At 37.2% G+C, this 18,192-nt stretch overlaps 1 protein-coding gene across 3 annotated transcripts in view; it reads left to right on the top strand.

Annotated features, from left to right (window-relative positions):
* Positions 1-18,192, top strand: part of SNX9 (sorting nexin 9) — a 60,046-nt gene that overhangs the window by 12,764 nt on the left and 29,090 nt on the right. For all 3 annotated transcript variants that reach the window (XM_039387390.1, XM_039387389.1, XM_039387391.1), the window contains exons 2-4: positions 6,136-6,222; positions 8,549-8,623; positions 9,781-9,903. In XM_039387390.1, coding sequence (XP_039243324.1) covers positions 6,136-6,222; positions 8,549-8,623; positions 9,781-9,903 — 285 coding nt within the window. The remainder of the gene's footprint in view (positions 1-6,135; positions 6,223-8,548; positions 8,624-9,780; positions 9,904-18,192) is intronic.

Below are 18,192 nucleotides of genomic sequence, written 5' to 3'. Positions count from 1 at the left end.
CTGTCTGTATCTCTGAAGCATTTTCCTTACTGTTTTTCTGAGCTCTTTGGACAGCAGCTATTTTAAACTTCTTGCAGTACCCTTAGTAATATCCACAGTGAGACTTGGCATGTGTTTTGACTTGGAGAGAGTTTTTTCAAACTTTTGCTTTTTGTTTGCAGAGTATTGCCACTTTATAGATTAATTGCTTAATTTTGAACCATTCTTTTGGATGTAATTAAAATAAACTGCCAATTTCTGAAGTAATTTATTTGCAGCTAGGTTTTCATCTCTATTATTTTCTGTCTGCTTCCTCAATTTCTCTGATCCTGGGATCCCAACCTATATCCCACATATGCTATTTCTAGTTTGTTCTCTTAGAACTGCCCTTCAGAATGAATATTTTCCTTCTACAAACAATACTGTTGGGAAAAAATAATTCTGAAAAATAAAAAACTAACCAAAGAAACCTTGCCAAAAATGTATTAAAAAACTCAAACCAAACCCACATCCAAAAAGCTTGTAGCAGAGAATGAATAAAACAAAGTCTGGGCAGACAGAAATGCATTTTCCTGTTCTGTGTTTTCAGGTGTGATCAATGTATTGCTTATCAGTTTTTCACAAGCAGCAGATTTCAAAGGCTTATGCTTACTAGACCTACCAAAGAATATTTTTACCAACTGAAGCAGTTTTTATAGCAAACCTTTCTGAAGTTTATTTGTAATAGAAATGTTACTAGAGTTACTTGAGGTGATCAAAAGCCCTTTGTTGTTCGTTTCAGCTAAAAGCTTAAGCTGCCATCCTAGAAGAAAAGTTCAGGTCTTACTAACAAGGCTATTTAAAATTTAAGGACTTGACTTGCTCAGAAGAGTCCTAGGTAAAGAAAGAGGGGGGGAAAGCACTAATAATGGACTTTTCTTTCTTTTAAAATTTTTTTTTAATTTGATTTTTGACATTTTACCAGGCTTCCCAAATTATGGTTTCTGCTTTTCCACTGGATGCAGATTTCTCTTAAACCCACACTTATCTGCCCCATATACTTTCCAAATCAGAAGTATGGAATTTGACCTTCTTTCTGTGAATATGAGAACTGTTGCCACCAGCATGAACCTGTAAGGTGTTGCCATCTTGCTGCTGTGATACAGTAGGTGAATTTCTGACAGTGGCACCAAGCAATTTAAACCTGTGAATCCTTGTCTCTTGACAACAGCACTGCTGGGTGCCTGAAGCACTGAACTGCTGAAGGGCTAACTACAAAAAGGAAGGCATGCAGTTATTATGAGAATTTCATGCTATGAAACTTTTATGGATATTTCCGTTGTACTATCTGCCACTGCCAGCTGACCAAGTGAAGCAGTTGTGGTCCAAGTTTCCCAAACTCTAACACATGGCCGAAACAGATGAATCTACTGCATTACACAAGAGCTCTTTCTAATACCAATGTCCATAGGGAAAGCATTTTCAAAGGTGTGTCCAATTTTTGAGTGACTTCTCCAACTTTGGTGCTATAAAGCATACTTTGATGCAGGAGTGTTGTGTTACAATCAGGAAGTCCAGCATTACAAAAACATTTTGGTTCAGAAGGGTGACCTTAAAGAAAATCCAGTAATCGCTTCATATGGATCATTAGTCATTCTTATCAAGAAAGGCTTAGGCAGGGAAGCTATTAGGAAAGCTTCTCTGAGCACAAATGTTGTGCATTTGCTGTTAGCCTGTATGCTTATGGGTAGAGAGGAATACACAGCTTTCCTTGTCCTTCTCTGTGCACAGCTAGCCTGCTGCAGGGAAACTGTATTGCAGGCGTGTGCCTGTGCACATCAGGGTTGTCCAGCTTGGGGGTAAGTTGCTCTTCCATCTGAGCCTAGTCTTGAGTGAAACACTTTGGAAAAGGCAAAAAGATTCTTATGAGAAGTAGGTGCTTCTGTTGCTTTATCATCTCTTTCAAGATTCTGGGGGACACACAGAAGAGCCAGTGGATCAGGATGTTTGCAGAGATCTTGGATACTCATCTAGTAACTTAGTGTAGAGATAGTGTAACCCTTCATTGGAATTTTATTTTAGTGACTTTTGCTAGACAACTTCCTTCCCTCTTAATTTACGCTTACTAGTCTTGACACACTGACAGGTATAGTTGCATAGTCTTACGTCTGCTTTCAGAAATAAGATGGCAAATGCTCTTAGTTTTTTGTTGTTTGTTTTGTTGCTCTTTTTCCTCTAAGTTTTTAGTATTATGGAAAGAAGGGGGAGGTACCCAACTGAGACAGAAGTAATAGAGGAAAGTCTGCTCCGGGTCTGCAGAGGAATAATACTTTTACTAATCTAGATACTGCTTTCTAGTGTGGAGAATCTGTTGTGGTTTAATATGCTTAGGTGTGATTACTATTATAATTCTAAAAAGACCGTAATAGGGATTGATTGCAATGCTTAGAACTTCTCAGTGTTAAGAGACTTCAGACTGTAATAAGTTCAGTAAATCTGTAAATTGGGAAACTGCAGTCCAGTCTTGTAACTACAGCAGTTAGAACCAGCTCCAAAGAATTGATATAACAACGAGAATTACTGCTTTCCTTTCTATTTCCACCAAAAAAATGTTTGAATCTGTGAGGTTTCTGTAGTTCTTGGATTGTTTGATCCTTTTATATATGATCAGAAGTAAATATGAAGCACAATAGTTACTGTAGCAAGTATTTTATTTATATTTTTTTAACCTCTGTTTTGAAGAAGTTTTCTTCATGGTGTTAGTTCTGTGATCTGGAATTCATCAGAAATTCTCATTTTATAAATATTCAAAGTGTCTTGAAGCTTAGACCTAATATTCAATGCATGTGTTGCAGTACCTAGGAGCTAAAACGCTTTTCTTGTTAAATGCTTTTCTCCATGCCCACTTGCTATTTTGCATAAGTTGCAAAGATCTATCTCTAAGCCTTAACTGCTACTTGGATGCAATATTTGTGGCCAGTAAGAAGGAAAAAGCTCATTGCAAAACCAAACCATTTTCCATTTTATAGTACTTTGGAACTGATTGTTAGAAATTTAAATAAGGTTCGGGCTGAAGCCTCTGCCCAGAGAAGGGGCAGGGGGTTTCCATTGTTAACAGTGCACTTATTAATTGAGGGAAAACATTTAGTCACTTAGTTTTACTTACTTTGGAGTTGGTTGAGTTTATACTATTTTCCCCATTAAATCTCAACAGTTAAGGGGGTAGTGTTAAAGCTTACCAGAAGTTCTTAGGGACTTAATTTCCAGCCTAGGCAAGTTACCCCCAGAAATGCAAGTGGAATGGAGAGTACTGGCAGAAAAAGCTGGGGAATTTATTTGAGACGTCAGTATATGGATCAGGTTGCAGATTACCTCCAACAGGTTACAGGTACCTCAATTCTTAATGCTCTGTAATAATCCATTTATGTGATATTGCAAATCTTTTTTAATTTTCAATTTCTTAAACTGCAGTAAGCAAAGTTTGTTTGTAATTTTTTCCCCTCTTCTACTTTTTTAAACAACTTTAGCAACCATCTAGAGCAGGTGAATAGATGGACTTTGGCACAAGGACTTTATTAAATTCTATTTATCTCCCTTGGCCTTTCCTTCCCTACAAGCTGAATACTTCCAGATTTTTCTGAATAACTTTATTTCCCTGCTATGTTCAGGAAATCTAGTATTTGCAGCTGTTCTTTTATTAGACAGAAATAGGTCTTACATTTCCAGTCTGGTCATTACTGTGGGATGTTTTGCCAGTTTCTCTGAAGGCTGGTAAAATTTGCCTATTGCCTTTGTCCTGGTAAACTTTCATCATTCCTGTGAATAGCAGCAAGAACTTAATACTATGGTGTGCTATTGAATAAGGCTACGAAGACTCCTTGGTTAAGAAAGCTGCTTTCCCCATGATTCAGATACATAGCATCTGGGCACTGTGGACTTGCAGATAAATATTAGTAACTGGATAAATATTAGTAACCTGATGTAAAAAGGACATGTTCAACACCTTCATCTACTACTGCTGAGAGAAGAGGTCTGGAGAGTGGTGCTTTTTACACCCTTACTTAAAATGTTCTTGTATTTCAAAAGGTATTCTGCTTATTCTTATATTTGCATAGAGACCTGATGTGCTGCTGGGAAGAAAGCAGCGTTATTATTGAACACAGTTTTCTCCTCTTCGTCTCGGTTTTGTGTGGCATAATCTGAAAGTGTTGAAACCCTCCATTTTAAGGGAAAAACCTTCATGCAAGGAAGCATTCAGAGTGTTTGGGACACATGGTTTTCTGCAATGTTGTGCTGCTCTAGTGGAGAAGACCAAGTGTTTGATTTATTGTGCACATAAGCTTTGTCAGCTGAACAACAACATATGTGTTTTTTCTCAGTTCTGTTTTTATTTACACTGAAGTAAAGTATCACTTGACCAGCCAGAAATATTTCCACATAATACTCATGAAATTAAAATGTGGGGGTGGGAAGTTCTGCTTTTTATGGTTTTATGTCAGAAAAAGGGGTGTCTAGGTGGGAATCATAACAACTTGCAGTTTTGAGACAGGCAAGACTTGATGGTGAATGGTATTTTTTTTTTCCAGCACATAATTTGCTTTCAACAGAAATCATTATTGCATTGTCATCTCTATCAGAAACAATTACTTTTTGTTTAGTGATTTTTTTTCCTTCCTCTTAACCTCCAAGTACAAGAAGGAACTCTTTGCTGTACAGTGTCTGATGTTATTAGAAACACCAATATAAAATTTTATTTTGTCTTAAATTTAATATTTTAACCTGCAGGAACAAACCTCACTTCTGTATGAGCTGAGGTAGGTAAAGCATGTGCTTTAGCAAATGTGCATTTCAAAATGTGCTAGGGAAGCGCTAGGGAAGTTGGTGTGTTTCCTGAAGTAAACTTTCTGCTACATTAAATCCTGTATGACCTGTAGAAATAAGGGCTATGATGCAATATACATTGAGTTTGATATTTTTCTTCTGTGTCAGCACTGTCTGAGAAAATCTGTACTGTTTCTGTTTGCCTTTCCTGACCAATAGTCTAGCTTTCTCTTTTGCTGCTCTTAAATACCCCAGCATTGGCATCAATCAGATAAAATAATGTATTAATTACTTCTTGGATACCTGGCTAACATAAAGACTTGAGGTGTAAATAATAAGAGTTTTATCTTTTATGAATTCTACTACTGTGATGAGTTTTATTTAAAGGGAAGAGAAACTCAGATAAAGGATCAGGTTTAAAAGTTTTCTAATATGCCAGTTTAAATGGAAAGCTAAAAATCTGATTCTAGATCTTCCTTTTCCATGGGGAAAATATATATAGTTTCTCTATGCATCCATTTCAACAGTTTCTGAGAAAGTAAATACAGTCCCTTCGTAATTCCTCTACTTTTTAGATCGGAAAGGAACTTAATAGAAGACAATGAAAATATCTTTATAAATATAATCTTAGGTCATGTCACAGTTCTTAGTATAAAGGAGCAAAAATATTCTTTAAATGTTAGGCAACTTTGTCAGTGTTTCAAAAGTAACATTTCTTTATGTAGTGTAGTAGCAGAGTCAGTACATAGCAAAGCCTTTGTGCATCTAAACACTTAAAAATTAGGTTGGTTTTGTTTTTCCTTCCCCAACATGGCAATATGTAACAGGCCTACTCTCACTGATTGCTTGTGCGTTTGCATAGTTCCTCCCATATAGTCTCAAAACATAATTTTACATATTACTTTTTATGTACAGCAGTGGTTACTTACATCTGCAGTTATTTGTTTTTCTTTTTCTGAATTGCTTGCTCTATGAAACAGTTCCCTTTACCCAAATTGGAAGTAGAATATGTCTTGTAGGAAAAAAAATTGTATTGTTTGCTAAAGTTTGAATCCTTTCCTTCTTCCCCTGGAAAATGTCATATGGATAGTTCTGGACATGGCAGCCAGCCTTGAACTGTGAATCCTTCTGGTAAATTATCTCCAACAAGCTCCACATGAGATTTTTATCTTGTAAAGTTTTTGTTACTGTTCCGTTTGGAGTTCAAATCTAGGAAATGTTAGCACCTTGCGTGCTGAGTTGCTCTTTGTACTTTCAGCCTGACCTCACTTACTATTTCTGTTAGTTAAGAATAAGTTGTGCTGATACTTCTAAATAAGCTGGAAGGCTCATTGTTATATTCTTTTTCACATACAGGCTCGTGTTATGTATGATTTTGCTGCTGAGCCTGGAAACAACGAGCTGACAGTCAGTGAAGGGGAGATCATCACAATTACCAACCCGGTAAGAAAACCGAGATGGAATCAGGGCTTTCAGTGCACTTTCCTGACCTACTTCTAGCAGATGGAAGAAAAATGGTGCTAGATGACATCTGAAGCCAAGGCTACCCTTCCTTGAAGAATGAGCAAATAAACTGAATACAAAGAATTTTCTAATAGTTTTGTGGAAAAAAAATGCAGTGAGAAGTTTTGGAGGAGAGGGGATTCTCAAATTGTGCCCACACACTTAAGAATGTGCTCAGCTTTGTTTCCTTCTAAACAGAGCAGAGCGCCAAGGAAGAGGAAAGAGCTAATGATGGTGATAACATTTACATCTGAATTAATCTCTTTTTGTGTGCCTAATGTTCCACATTTTGCGTGTATTAATCTTTCAGGTGCTTGCCACTTGCATTTAAATGTGACATGCCAGCTCCCTTCTAGATTTTGAGTTTCTTAATCAATTACTGCAACATTCCAAGCTTGTTGAAGAACTCAGTCCAAATATTTCTTACTACATTTGTGTATTCTTTCATAATTAAAGAAATATGAATAAGGTACAGGGAAGAAGTAGTGAAAATACTATTGATAATACTATCAGGCACTTGTTAAATGAACAGTAGTTTTGAACACTGGTATTTTATTTATGTGGACATTTTGAATTTGAATGCACTTTTATTCTATGTAATTCTTACCCTTGATAACAAGGTGTTGATTCATTCTGCTTTTGATTTTTGTTTGGTGATATGGCTTAGCAAAGAGATTTTGCTTTTAAAACATATACAAACAAAACCCACCTGATTTTAAAGTCAGGTTTTATTTATTTAATTGTATAGGAAGCATAGGTTCTGCAGAATAAACTAGTTCTTTGGAGAGCATAGTCATGTGTAATTCTTATAATTTTTAGTTCCACTGATCTTAAATACTTGAAGGAGATATTTAGTAGAACCAGAACCCTCTTTGATACTGTGCCATGCTGTGGCAGAGGTTACATTTTAAATGAGTTCAGGAGTTTAATGACATGTCACAAAAGTAGGACTAAATATAAATAAATAGTTCACAACTTTTAAGCTAGTTCTCACTGAAAAGACATCTGTGGATTAAGGCAGTATACTTAAAACCAAGTTACACTTTATTTTATGCTGTCCATGACAGATTTCCACAAAGGCTCTTGATCTTTTTTGATATGATAAATTTAGACAGCAATAGGGTAAGTCATGCAAGTCCACTGAAGATTGCTTTTAAGTGTAGCAGTGCAAATATGACTTATGGATTAAGATGTCATTGCTCTTGCAGTTTAACCAAGCTAATTGAATTTATAATCTGAGACGTCTAATTATTTCTGTGTTCTTGAGTGAAAAGGAAAGTTGTTTCAATAACTGATCTTTACTGTTTAAAATCTTGAATACATAAACAGAGTTCTGCTAAGTGCGGGATTACATAAAATTTCCAAATGAAAGAACAAAATTGTGAATAAACAAATATATCCATTAAAAAGCAAATTAAGAAAACCTAGAATTCAGTAATTGCTATCTAGCATGTGTGGTTCCAATGTTCACCTGTGAGCTAGCTTGACATGTGTTCCATAAACAGTTTGATTTAAAACAGAACTCAGTTATTCCAGGTAATGTTGTCCTGGAATTAACCGTGCTTAACTGAAAAGGTCTGCAGAGGTTTCTTAGTGTATGTAGAACATATGTTTAAAAAAAACCAAACAGTATCAGGATGCCCCACTGAGATCAGAGCTGAACTGTGTTAGTTCTTTTTTAACTAATAGCATGAGATCTGCCTCTGAAAATAAATGTGAAGTAGAAAGAGTGTCTCCAGATCTTGTATGGCATGTGGCTCTTTTAATCTTGAGAATACCCTTAACATTTTTGCAGGTAATAGCTCTCACTCATCACATATCTCTGCATCTTCAATAAATGAAGCAGAGATTTTTACAGATATTACCAATAACTTAATTCTTTGTATCTTGTTTCTTTATAGTCTATTGATTAAAACTAATGCTTTGAAATGGGCATGATAATAGCTCTGTTTGTATGCAGTCTGTGTTCAGACAATTGACTGTGGTTTCATAAATGATGAGAAGTGCTGAAAAACCAACCTTTTTTTCCTCTCATGCTTGCTAAAATCTAAAGTCCACAATAGCTGTGTGAAACTGGCACAGTCTATGTTCTGTTTAAATGAGTATCTGCTGCTTCAGCAGCTTTAAGTGAGTTTGTTCATGGTTATACAGCCATAACTGTGTTTTGAACATTGCATTTGACAGCGAGACAGTGCTTTCTTCTGAGCTGTTTGAAGCAAGCTGTGGGATCCATCTAGCAAAATTATTTCTGTATTACTTCTTCTAGGATGTTGGTGGAGGCTGGTTAGAGGGAAAAAACAGCCAAGGTGAGAGAGGACTTGTTCCAACAGATTATGTTGAGGTAAGTAACTATGCTGCTCTGCACTAGGAAAGTAGAACTACTAAAAAGGCCATGCTCTGGTTTGCTGATCAGACTGAAACGCTCAAACATAAAACTATCAGTGTTACAGCCTGGGATATATAATCATATTTTTGCAGCTGTAGCTGGCTTTGGAGACCAGTGCAAACATACCATGCAAAGCTGCTGTGCCTCTTAGTAGTTTCCCAAGAAATGCAACAGGAAGTTGTCTGTAGTAAATACTAGTGATCTGCAGAACATGAGCTGTTTTGAATCATAATCCAATAATTGTTTTCTTTTCCTATCTGACGATACAAATGTGGAAGTGAAAGGAGTAATGCAAGTTTGCACCGGTGTTGCTGTGGCAGATTCGTCACACTCTCATAAATCTCTGGAATGGAGTCGCAGTTCTAGGGCTCAGGATATGGGATCCCAAGCCCAGAGACTACTCAGCTTATTTTCTTACTGAGGGCCTTTGCTCTCTCTTCAGTGTGTGTTGATCTGTTTTTTGTCTGAAGACTAGTGGTATTGGGTGGGGGATGGAATGGGGATCTCAATGCAAAGACCGGAACCTGGTTCACACTTGGAGGGCCTGTGTCTGTATGTCTGCAGGTTGCCAGTTAGGTGAAGACTCTGGCAGCCTCTTAAGGCACGTGCCTCCCTTCCTTCACCAGTGCTGTGTTATTTAAAAATAAAAGTGGAGGGGAAGGGAGGGGAAAAGTAGGACTATGCTGGCTCATGTGGCCTTCTGTTTTTATTCATTTGATTAGCTCATGGTCTAGTAGATTTTGGCTCTCCAAACTTACTGTCCCAAATTCATCCTCTGAGTATTGAGTTCCCAGTCTCCAAGCAGTAATGTTAATAAACTTTTTAATCCCTAAGGAATTTATAGATAGATGTCCACTGCCACAACAATCTTGTGTGTTACAGTTACAATGCAAACCAGTTCCATCTGTTGTGGAAGTAAATCTTCCAGAACATCACATCAGTTTCTTGTCTAAAGTTCTATTGAATTTGAATTCAAAAATGTTATATGCAATCATCTTAAAATCTAGTGATATGAATGTTAGGATGTTAGGATGATTATATATGATGTTTCATATATAATAATATATATATTATTATATATGAAAAATCTTTTACAACCTTTTCCATTCCAGATTATAACTGAAGGTGCAAAAGACGGCATTAGCTGCGGTAACTCGTTAGCTGACCAAGCCTTTTTTGATTCCCTTTCTTCAAATACAGCTCAGACCAACTCTGCTGCAAAAAGCACTAATCAGGTATGTCTCACAGTTTTTCAGAGACAGTGGGCATGGGAAGTTTTTTTGATGTAATTGCTTGCAGTACCATATTTGTGAACCCTCATAAAAGTACTCAATAAAGTAATTGCGTTTTCATTAGGGAACAATTTGTTGAATATTGATGATATGTCTGACTGCTCACATACTGTCACTGCTGGAAAATTCAGTACTCTTAACACTTTCAGAAATTGAGTGTTTTTATTCTTTCCAGTCTGCAATGATATAAATCTGTGCCTACTGCAGTCTCTGTAAGTGCACTCTGAGCAAATTTATCTCTAATACAATTGGGTGGTCTATACATCATCAGCCAGAGTGAATGGGTGTCAGGTTTCACACAATATTCTGAGTTGGAAGGGACCCACAAGGATCATTGAGTCCAACTTTAAAGTGAATGGCCCCTACAGGGATTAACCCGTGACCTTGGTGTTATTAGCACCAGCCTCTAACCAAGTGAGCTAATCTCAGGATATATTTTTTTCAGTGTTTAAGAGTTGTTTCTTGGATTAAAAAAGATGAAGCAAGTTCATGCATTGTCCCAAGTCAGTTGGAGAAGAGACTGACTTTTGTTTTGCTGCAAGAATATTTTTTTAGGGTTTTTAATCCCTCTATTCATAGCTTTTTGCCTGGTGTATCAGTTCATTAAACAGCAAATATTTAGTTTCAGGTTAGATATCTGAGGACATGCATTATCTTAAACACAAACTGTTTATTGCAGTCTATGACTGCTGCATGTCCCACATGTAGGAAGTTAAACATTTTGAAGTCCATAGGTCAATGGAAGAACAAAATCTGCTTTTTTCCAACAGCAATACATAAAGGTCTTTTGTGTTGGAAAGTAAATGCTTTACTTATTGTAACAGCTGGGGGGATGCACCTGGTTTGTAGGTCAGTTAAATATCAGTTAGTTGTCTTAATTGCACCACAGGACTTTGACATGAAGTGAGATCTTTTGAAAACCGTACATGGGGCATTTTTGTATGACAGTGAATGTTTGATTTGTGTTTCCTTGTATTCAGCTGGACAATGCCAGGATTGTTATTCCGTGATCACATGTTCTCACTAGAGAACTCCAGAACTCACTGTGACTGTCTCAAAGTTTATAACTTTTTTTTTAATTGATGCCCAGTTAATATGTAAGGCTAAAGACAGAACTTTGAAATACCTCATGAATTTCTCATGTCAGACTGAGCCAGAAGTATTGATTATAGGTTAGTTTTCCCTCAGCAAAACTTACAGTAATTTGAAGGTAGAGTGGAGAAACCTCTTTTCTTCTGTGCTGTCTGTTATCCTTGCCCCATTTTTTCCTGCTATAAAGTTTCTAGCAAAACTTTACTTTTGGGGAAGCTTGAGATATTTGCAGTAACTACTTCTGTCTAATCTGAATTCTGTTTCTCAGAAGAGAAACATATAACTTAATTTGATCTAGGAAGGATTACTTACTAATATAATGAACAGAATATTTTGAATGGTGCTAGAGGTATCTGTGACAGCTTGTTCTGTGCTTAACACAAGGTACTTGTGCTTGTAGAAGGGGAGAAAAAAACCCTTGCCTGTGTAGAGGGAAAGGTTAAAATAGAGGTATTTATTATATTCCAAATAATAGAGAATTACTACGGCAATATAGTCTTGGAAGTTACGTTTCTGGAGGAACAAAAAGCTTGAAGATGTGGTCACTTTGCAATGTTATTTACACAGGGTCAACAGTATACTGTGCCTATAATACGTACAAATTGCAGGTATTTCCATAGTAAGTTTTGAAAAGGAGCAACTTCAGGCAAACAGCTTGTCTCATCTGCATCAGTGCCCTACTCTTATAAGTGTCCTATTCCTTTCAAATGCTATGTGAAACAGCTGGAAAAACCAGTGTACCACAGTGCATTATAGTAAAACTATATTGCTGACATTAATAGGAGAGAGAGAGGAGGAGAGTGTGCACCTGGATGCAGCCAAGGCCATGCAACATGGAGAGGAAGCAGATTTCTTCAGACCTAGTGTATTTGGGTCTTCAGTTTCCCTGTTGTTCTTTTTTTTGTTGGTTTTTTTGTTTGTTTGTTTTGTTTTTTGGGTTTTTTTTGGTTTTTTGGTTTTTTTGTGTGGGTTTTTTTGTGTTTTTGTTTGTTTGTTTGTTTGTTTTGTTTTTAATAGCATAAACCTTCCTGTTGTGTGGTCAGGATTTTATGTCATAAGTTACTTTCTTTTCTCAAGTCTTTTTTTCTTTAACTGAGTTCAATAACTGCTGTATGGTTATATATATTTTCTAAAAAAAATCAATCTTGATTTAAAGACTGGTTTCTTCAGATTCTGACATATATCTGGTAGTTTTTTCCAGCGGCTTATTGCTAGTGGGAATTTGATTTGTACACTAGGCATTTGGGCTTCCACTTTTGGCTCTTAGGCATTTCTCCCAGGTCAGAGAGCTCTCTAGTGCAAGGTATTTTTTCCTTGCAAAAATTCTATGGCTAATTGTCTTCTTAATGAAGAAATTCTGTTTATCCTGTCTGTCTCATGTAAGACACTTTTTTCCGTCTCTTAGGAAAAAAGCAACCTTTCTTCTGCAGTCACTTTGATCTTGTGACTTGTCTGTAAAACAGGTGCATTGCTCCTGTGTACTTCGCATGGTGTCAAACAGATGTGACATTGCTATGCAGGTGTGGAAACACCTGACATATAAAGATTGCATTGGTTCCTGTAATACTGTGTCAGCAGATTATACTGAGTTCCTCATCCCCTGCATACTGGCATCTCTTTTAGTGCCACTGCTAGTGAGAATACAATCTTCTACTTTGTTGGTATGACCCTTCTTCCTAGACGTATTGCGCTGCATTTGGTTATGATAACATTTATATTGTGTAACAAGAGTTCGCTGAGACACTTGGGATTGTTTTGTGTTCAGATGCTCAGTTGTAAGCAATTGCCATAGCCTTTTCAAGTGCTTTAATAACTGACTAGGTCAATATACAAAGCTTTTAATGTTAAATGAAATTCTCGTTCAGGCTATGGAGAGTGAAAAAAACCTGACAAATTATGTGTCAATGTAAAGGGAATTGATGCTGGAGGTGGCACAGTAGTGGAAACTAAAATGTTCGCAAATCGATTAGTCTGGTAGACTATGTAAGAAATAGAGTATTCCTAAATGCTGATATATTTTTTATGGTATCTTATATTTTATAATAACATCAGGGGTTGAAAGCTTATTCCAAGAAATCTTTATAAAAGCTATTCTAAATAAATAGGATGGTTTAGGATTTTTCTTACTACTACTGCATTGAAGAAATTCCCTTCTGTAAACATTAAGTCACTCTAACACAGACATAGTTACACAGTGCCCCAACTCCCCAATTTCAGTAAGCCAAATGTTTTAATTCTTAGAATTCCTTCCATTCTTCTAACAATAAGTAAAGAAAACCCACAGGTTGTTGTGTAGTCTTTTAGTACCAAGCTTTATTAAAAATAACAGATCTGGCTGATTTGAAATGTGAGTGTGGTGTTTATTAATTTTCTATTTTTAAGAGACCAGTTAAGCCACAGTGGTGTGTTTTAACCCTGGTAGTCATTTCAACCCCCTCAGCAGCTTGCTTATTCCCCCCTCAACGGGATGGGGGAGAAGGATAAAAATGTGGAAACTCATGGATTGAGATAATGGCAGCTTAATAGGTAAAGCAAAAACTGTGCACACAAACAAAGCAAAATAAGAAATTCATTCACTACTTCCCATGGGCAGGCAGGTGTTCAGCCATCACCAGGAAAGCAGGGTTCCATCATGCTTAAGTGTTACTTGGGAAGACAAATACCATCACTTGACTATCTCTTCCTCCTTCGTCCCCCATTCCTTTTTGCTTTCCAGGCAAACAAGAGGCTTTTGATTTCCTGCTCTGGAAGCTGTAACTTTTTGATGTTAAGAAAATATCATTGACTCAAACACTGCCCTACTCCCTGACTATCTTTTCCTAAGAAGGTTTTTTGTCGTTGTTCAGTAAATAATCTCCTGAAAAGTAATTAATAAGCAATAATGAAAAGCAGTTGCTTTTCCTTCCTTTTCTTCACTGATAAAGCATTAATAACCAGAGCAACACTTTAGTAGTGTACCTTACCTGGGTTTGCCACAGATGTAAAGTGGCAGTAGAAAAGGGGCACAGAGATACATTCTAAGGAGAAGAATTCTACCTGACCCTTGGCAGTTCACTCTCTCCAGCTCATTTCTTGCATCAGTGGTGTCCCAGCAATGGCTGCTTTGGTAAAGCTTGCAGCTGCTCTTTTGAAGAGAGATATCTGTAAAAGATTCTTGGGACAGGAAAGCAATCAGAGGAAGCAATGAAGCTAATCAAACACAAAATGAGGAAAAAAATTTACTCAAGGTGACTATTTTTACAGTCAGCAGGAGATAAGCAGATAGGAGAATTTAATGTTGCATCTGCCCATAACATTTGTAGTTTATTGTCCAAAAGTCTTTAGAAATGATTAAAGAAAATACAAGTTAAGGAAGCCTCAGTTGCCAAAGATGGAGGCTGTTCCTAGGCTTTTGTGTGGGTCTTGTCTTGTTTTGACCTGGTAGCCCTCAAGTAGAGGGAATGAGAAATCTTTCCTCTCTGTCAATCCACTGTTCCTCTGAGCGGCAATGCAGGGTGCTAATTTTAGATTGTCATCTGGAACAGCCAGTGAGTAAGTATATATCAGCACTATGTTTTTTCTGTTTTTTAGAATTGCATATAAATAGTAAAGTAATTTACCTGTAAACTTTTCTGGTATTGGAATAATACTGGCAATAATGGCACTGAAATAAATATAAATTTTGTCAAGTTAAACCAAATGAATCTGAAAAATACACTGAGTACAAAAGTTGTCGTTTTTGACAAAAAATGAATGGAGGTTCTTTCTCTTGTAGTATTTCTTTGATGCCAAGTTTCTTCCAGGGGCAGTAGCAATAATGGATATCCACACTTTTGCATAGTGCTTCTCATTGCAGTTGACCAAGAGGTTATTAGCTTGGTGGCATTTGAATACTTCATAATTTTACTATGTATGGAAATACAATCATTTATGTAAAATTCATTCTGAATTGTCTCCTCCAACTGCGTTGGTTTGGGGTTTTTTTGTTGTGGTCAAGACTGGTACATCTTCTCAAGTCATAGATGTACTTGCATTTATTTTGCTCATGTTGCAAGTTCAGAAGCTGCTGTTTTAACAGCAATTATCTCTCTCCCCATTCTGTACCACAACTTGTGGTGGTTTTTAATTTATCTAACTCAAAATGCTTTAAAAGTTGTGAACAAGTATCAGCTTTCTGTTTTAACAGTAGTGTTTATCTGAATTATTTAGATTTTGCTACAGTCATATTGGCCCAAGCTAGTTCTTCTTATTAAGAAGTTAAAATGCTGTCTGTACAGTAATCTCATTAGTGGTCTGTAAGCAGACTGTATGTAGAATTAGCCATAATGTAGTTTGACTGTTTACAATATATGTAACATACAGGTTTGAACATAGGATAGAAATACTATAAATTTTAATATATTGTATATTTTAGTTTGTATAGTTTCTCCTCCCTTCCCTCTAGGGCTCAGTCTAGCCTTTTTTTTTCCTTTTTTTCCCCCCTCTCTGCAGAATAGAAAGCTAGTATTAAAAACTTATACATGAAAATAGATTGGAGTACTGCCTCTCTGTTTCAGGGTGGAAGTGGATCATCAGCTATGCTGACGTAAGAGCTGTAGATGTGGCTTCCCTATATTTTAAGATACAAAAATAGTTCATGTAGCTAACTCTAAGTTGCGTTTCTAGAGGAGTTTGTTCCCTTTTCTTGATACTGATTCTCTAATCACCACCAGGTTTGTTTCTGTATGAAGATGGCTGTACAGCTCTTCTTAGTTCAGGATAAAATAAGTATCCTGAGAGCTCATGGTTTTGTGAATTGCAGATTTTTCAGTTAATTGCTGTTGACCTTAGAGAATCCACGTTTTGTGTTCTTAGTTATGTTGTGGGCAGAGCAATAAGGCCCCATCAGTAGATACAGGAAGCAACTAACAGAAACCTCTCATGTTTGTTTTGTTTTATCCAGTTGTAAGTGTGAAATCACTGGGAATAGTTTCTCTCTTGGAAGAAAAATAAGATAAGTGCACTCCTATGTGTAGAAAACCCTTTTCCTTCAGAAAACTGTGGGACTTATGTACAGACAGGATGAATAAATAGTAGTGGAAGCACATAATTTGATGTGGAGTTGAGGCAACTGAAGTTACCTGGTGTGTAGACCCAAGTTGTTGAACATGCATAAGGAGAACACTAAGGAAGCTATTCCCATAATTTTACCTCGTAATTTTTACATTTTTTGCAACTTAGTGCTGAAAAGGCAAATTGACATTGTTAAATTTGCATACTGTAACACCCCTCCCCTTCCTGGAACTGCTATGAGTAGCAATAAATGCTAAGATTGAAGAAAATAGACATAGCACTGCTATTAAGAGTGCACTGTTCTCGTTTCGTGCAAATTTTGAAATGTATGTTATTGCATTCCTTTAACAGCATTTCCGTTCTCTGACGATTCTGTGTGTGTAGTAAAGTAGAAGTATCGCCATGGGAAATGTAACTCACTTGTATTTGGTTTAGTCCAGTTTATCTTGTTAAACCAGTATGTTAAATTATCTTTAAAAATATGTGGGTAGGTTAACTATGAGAGTTACAATTACAATCGTAGCTTCTAGTTCCTGTTACAGATAATGACAGTGTAACATCCTCTATTGAAATGTGTAATTTGAAAGCAATTTTTCCCCCTCCCTCATCTCAATCACAATATTGCATTCAGACCTGTAACAGGAATTTGTGACCAATTCTTGTTTAAGTACAAGGCAATGGCTTCTCTACAGTATTGCAAATAGTGGCTTGCTTGCTTTGAAATGAATCACATTCACATATTTAAAAATAACCATCCAACACGTGACAGTGATTGTACCAATTCCAATTATAGAATTGTCTTGAGCTTTTTTGTGGATGACCCAGTGAAATGCAAAGGCTCAGGCAGAAAGCTGTTAAACTGCTGTAGTACTGTGATCACTCCCCATCTTCAACTGCACCATACCCTGAGGCAAAATCTGATTATTGAAATAGTTTTCCACATATTAGAGTGTTGGCATGCTTTTTTTTCTTGTATGATTCACAGAATCACAGAATGGGGCAGTTTGGAAGGGACCACAGTGGGTCATCTGGTCCAACCTCCTTGCTCAAGCAGGGTCATCCTAGAGCACATGGCACAGGATTGTATCTAGATGGTTCTTGAATACCTCCAGTGAGAGAGACTCCGCAGCCTCTCGGGGCAACCTGTTCCTGTGCTCAGTCACCTGAGCAGTAACGAATTTCTTTTACATGCTTAGATGCAACTTCTTGTGCATCAGTTCCTGCCCGTTGCCTCTTGTCCTATTGCTTGGCATCACTGAGAAGAGCCTGGCTCCATCCTCCTGACATTCCTCCTTTCAGATACTTACAGGCATTGATGAGGTCCCCTCTCCATTGTCTCTTCTCAGGGCTGAACAGGCCCAGCTCCCTCAACCTTTCCTCGTAACTGAGACAACTTGTTGTCCACCAAGAGGACCCCCAGGTCCCTCTCCACAGAGCTGCTTTCCAGCAGGTCAACCCCCAGCCTGTACTGGTATCCAGTTATTCTTCCCCAGGACCCTGCATTACCCTTGTTTTTTTCGTTTGACTTCTTATTTCATGAGATCATAACTTGTGATCTAGCAGTTTGTCACTGACTATATAAAGAATGTTTTAACTTGATAATGCTGACAATCTTGTCAGCCCTCTGAGCATTTCTGCTTGCTTGCACACTCACAGTGGCAGATGGCACGCATGTGTTGCACAATCCCCTTCAGCTCAGCAGGGGGCTTACTGCAGTATATAGTTTCCTTCCTGATTTTAATTTTTATTGTTCACTGAGCACTTATTTTAAAGTGGAATCATGGGCATTTGCAATTGAAAGTGGTGAGCTACAAAACCTTAGCCAATAATACTCTCCAACTTCTCCTCCTCCAAAAAGAAGGCAACAAGGGTAACCCCTGTCCTCTGTTTCCAAACAGAAATAGGGAGTGCTTTTTCCCAAAAAAGGAAGGATAAAGCCTTATTTAATTTTTGTAGCCTGATCCTGGGATGTCTAGAGAACATCAGAGAGAAACAGGGAGCCTTTCTTCTCTTTCTGGCATTGCTGTGATTGGTACTTGAAAAACTGTCTGAAATTTCTCATCTGTGTTTCAAGAAGGAGCCATTAGGGATTGAAATCAGCTCAAGAGA

Source organism: Pipra filicauda, unplaced genomic scaffold, assembly GCF_003945595.2.
Source record: "Pipra filicauda isolate LSUMZ 115617 unplaced genomic scaffold, ASM394559v2 scaffold55_size4083901_pilon, whole genome shotgun sequence".
In the NCBI taxonomy this organism is placed as follows: Eukaryota; Metazoa; Chordata; class Aves; order Passeriformes; family Pipridae; genus Pipra; species Pipra filicauda.
The sequence above is the reverse complement of the archived record's forward strand: the minus strand, read 5'-3'. Positions and strand labels throughout refer to the sequence as shown.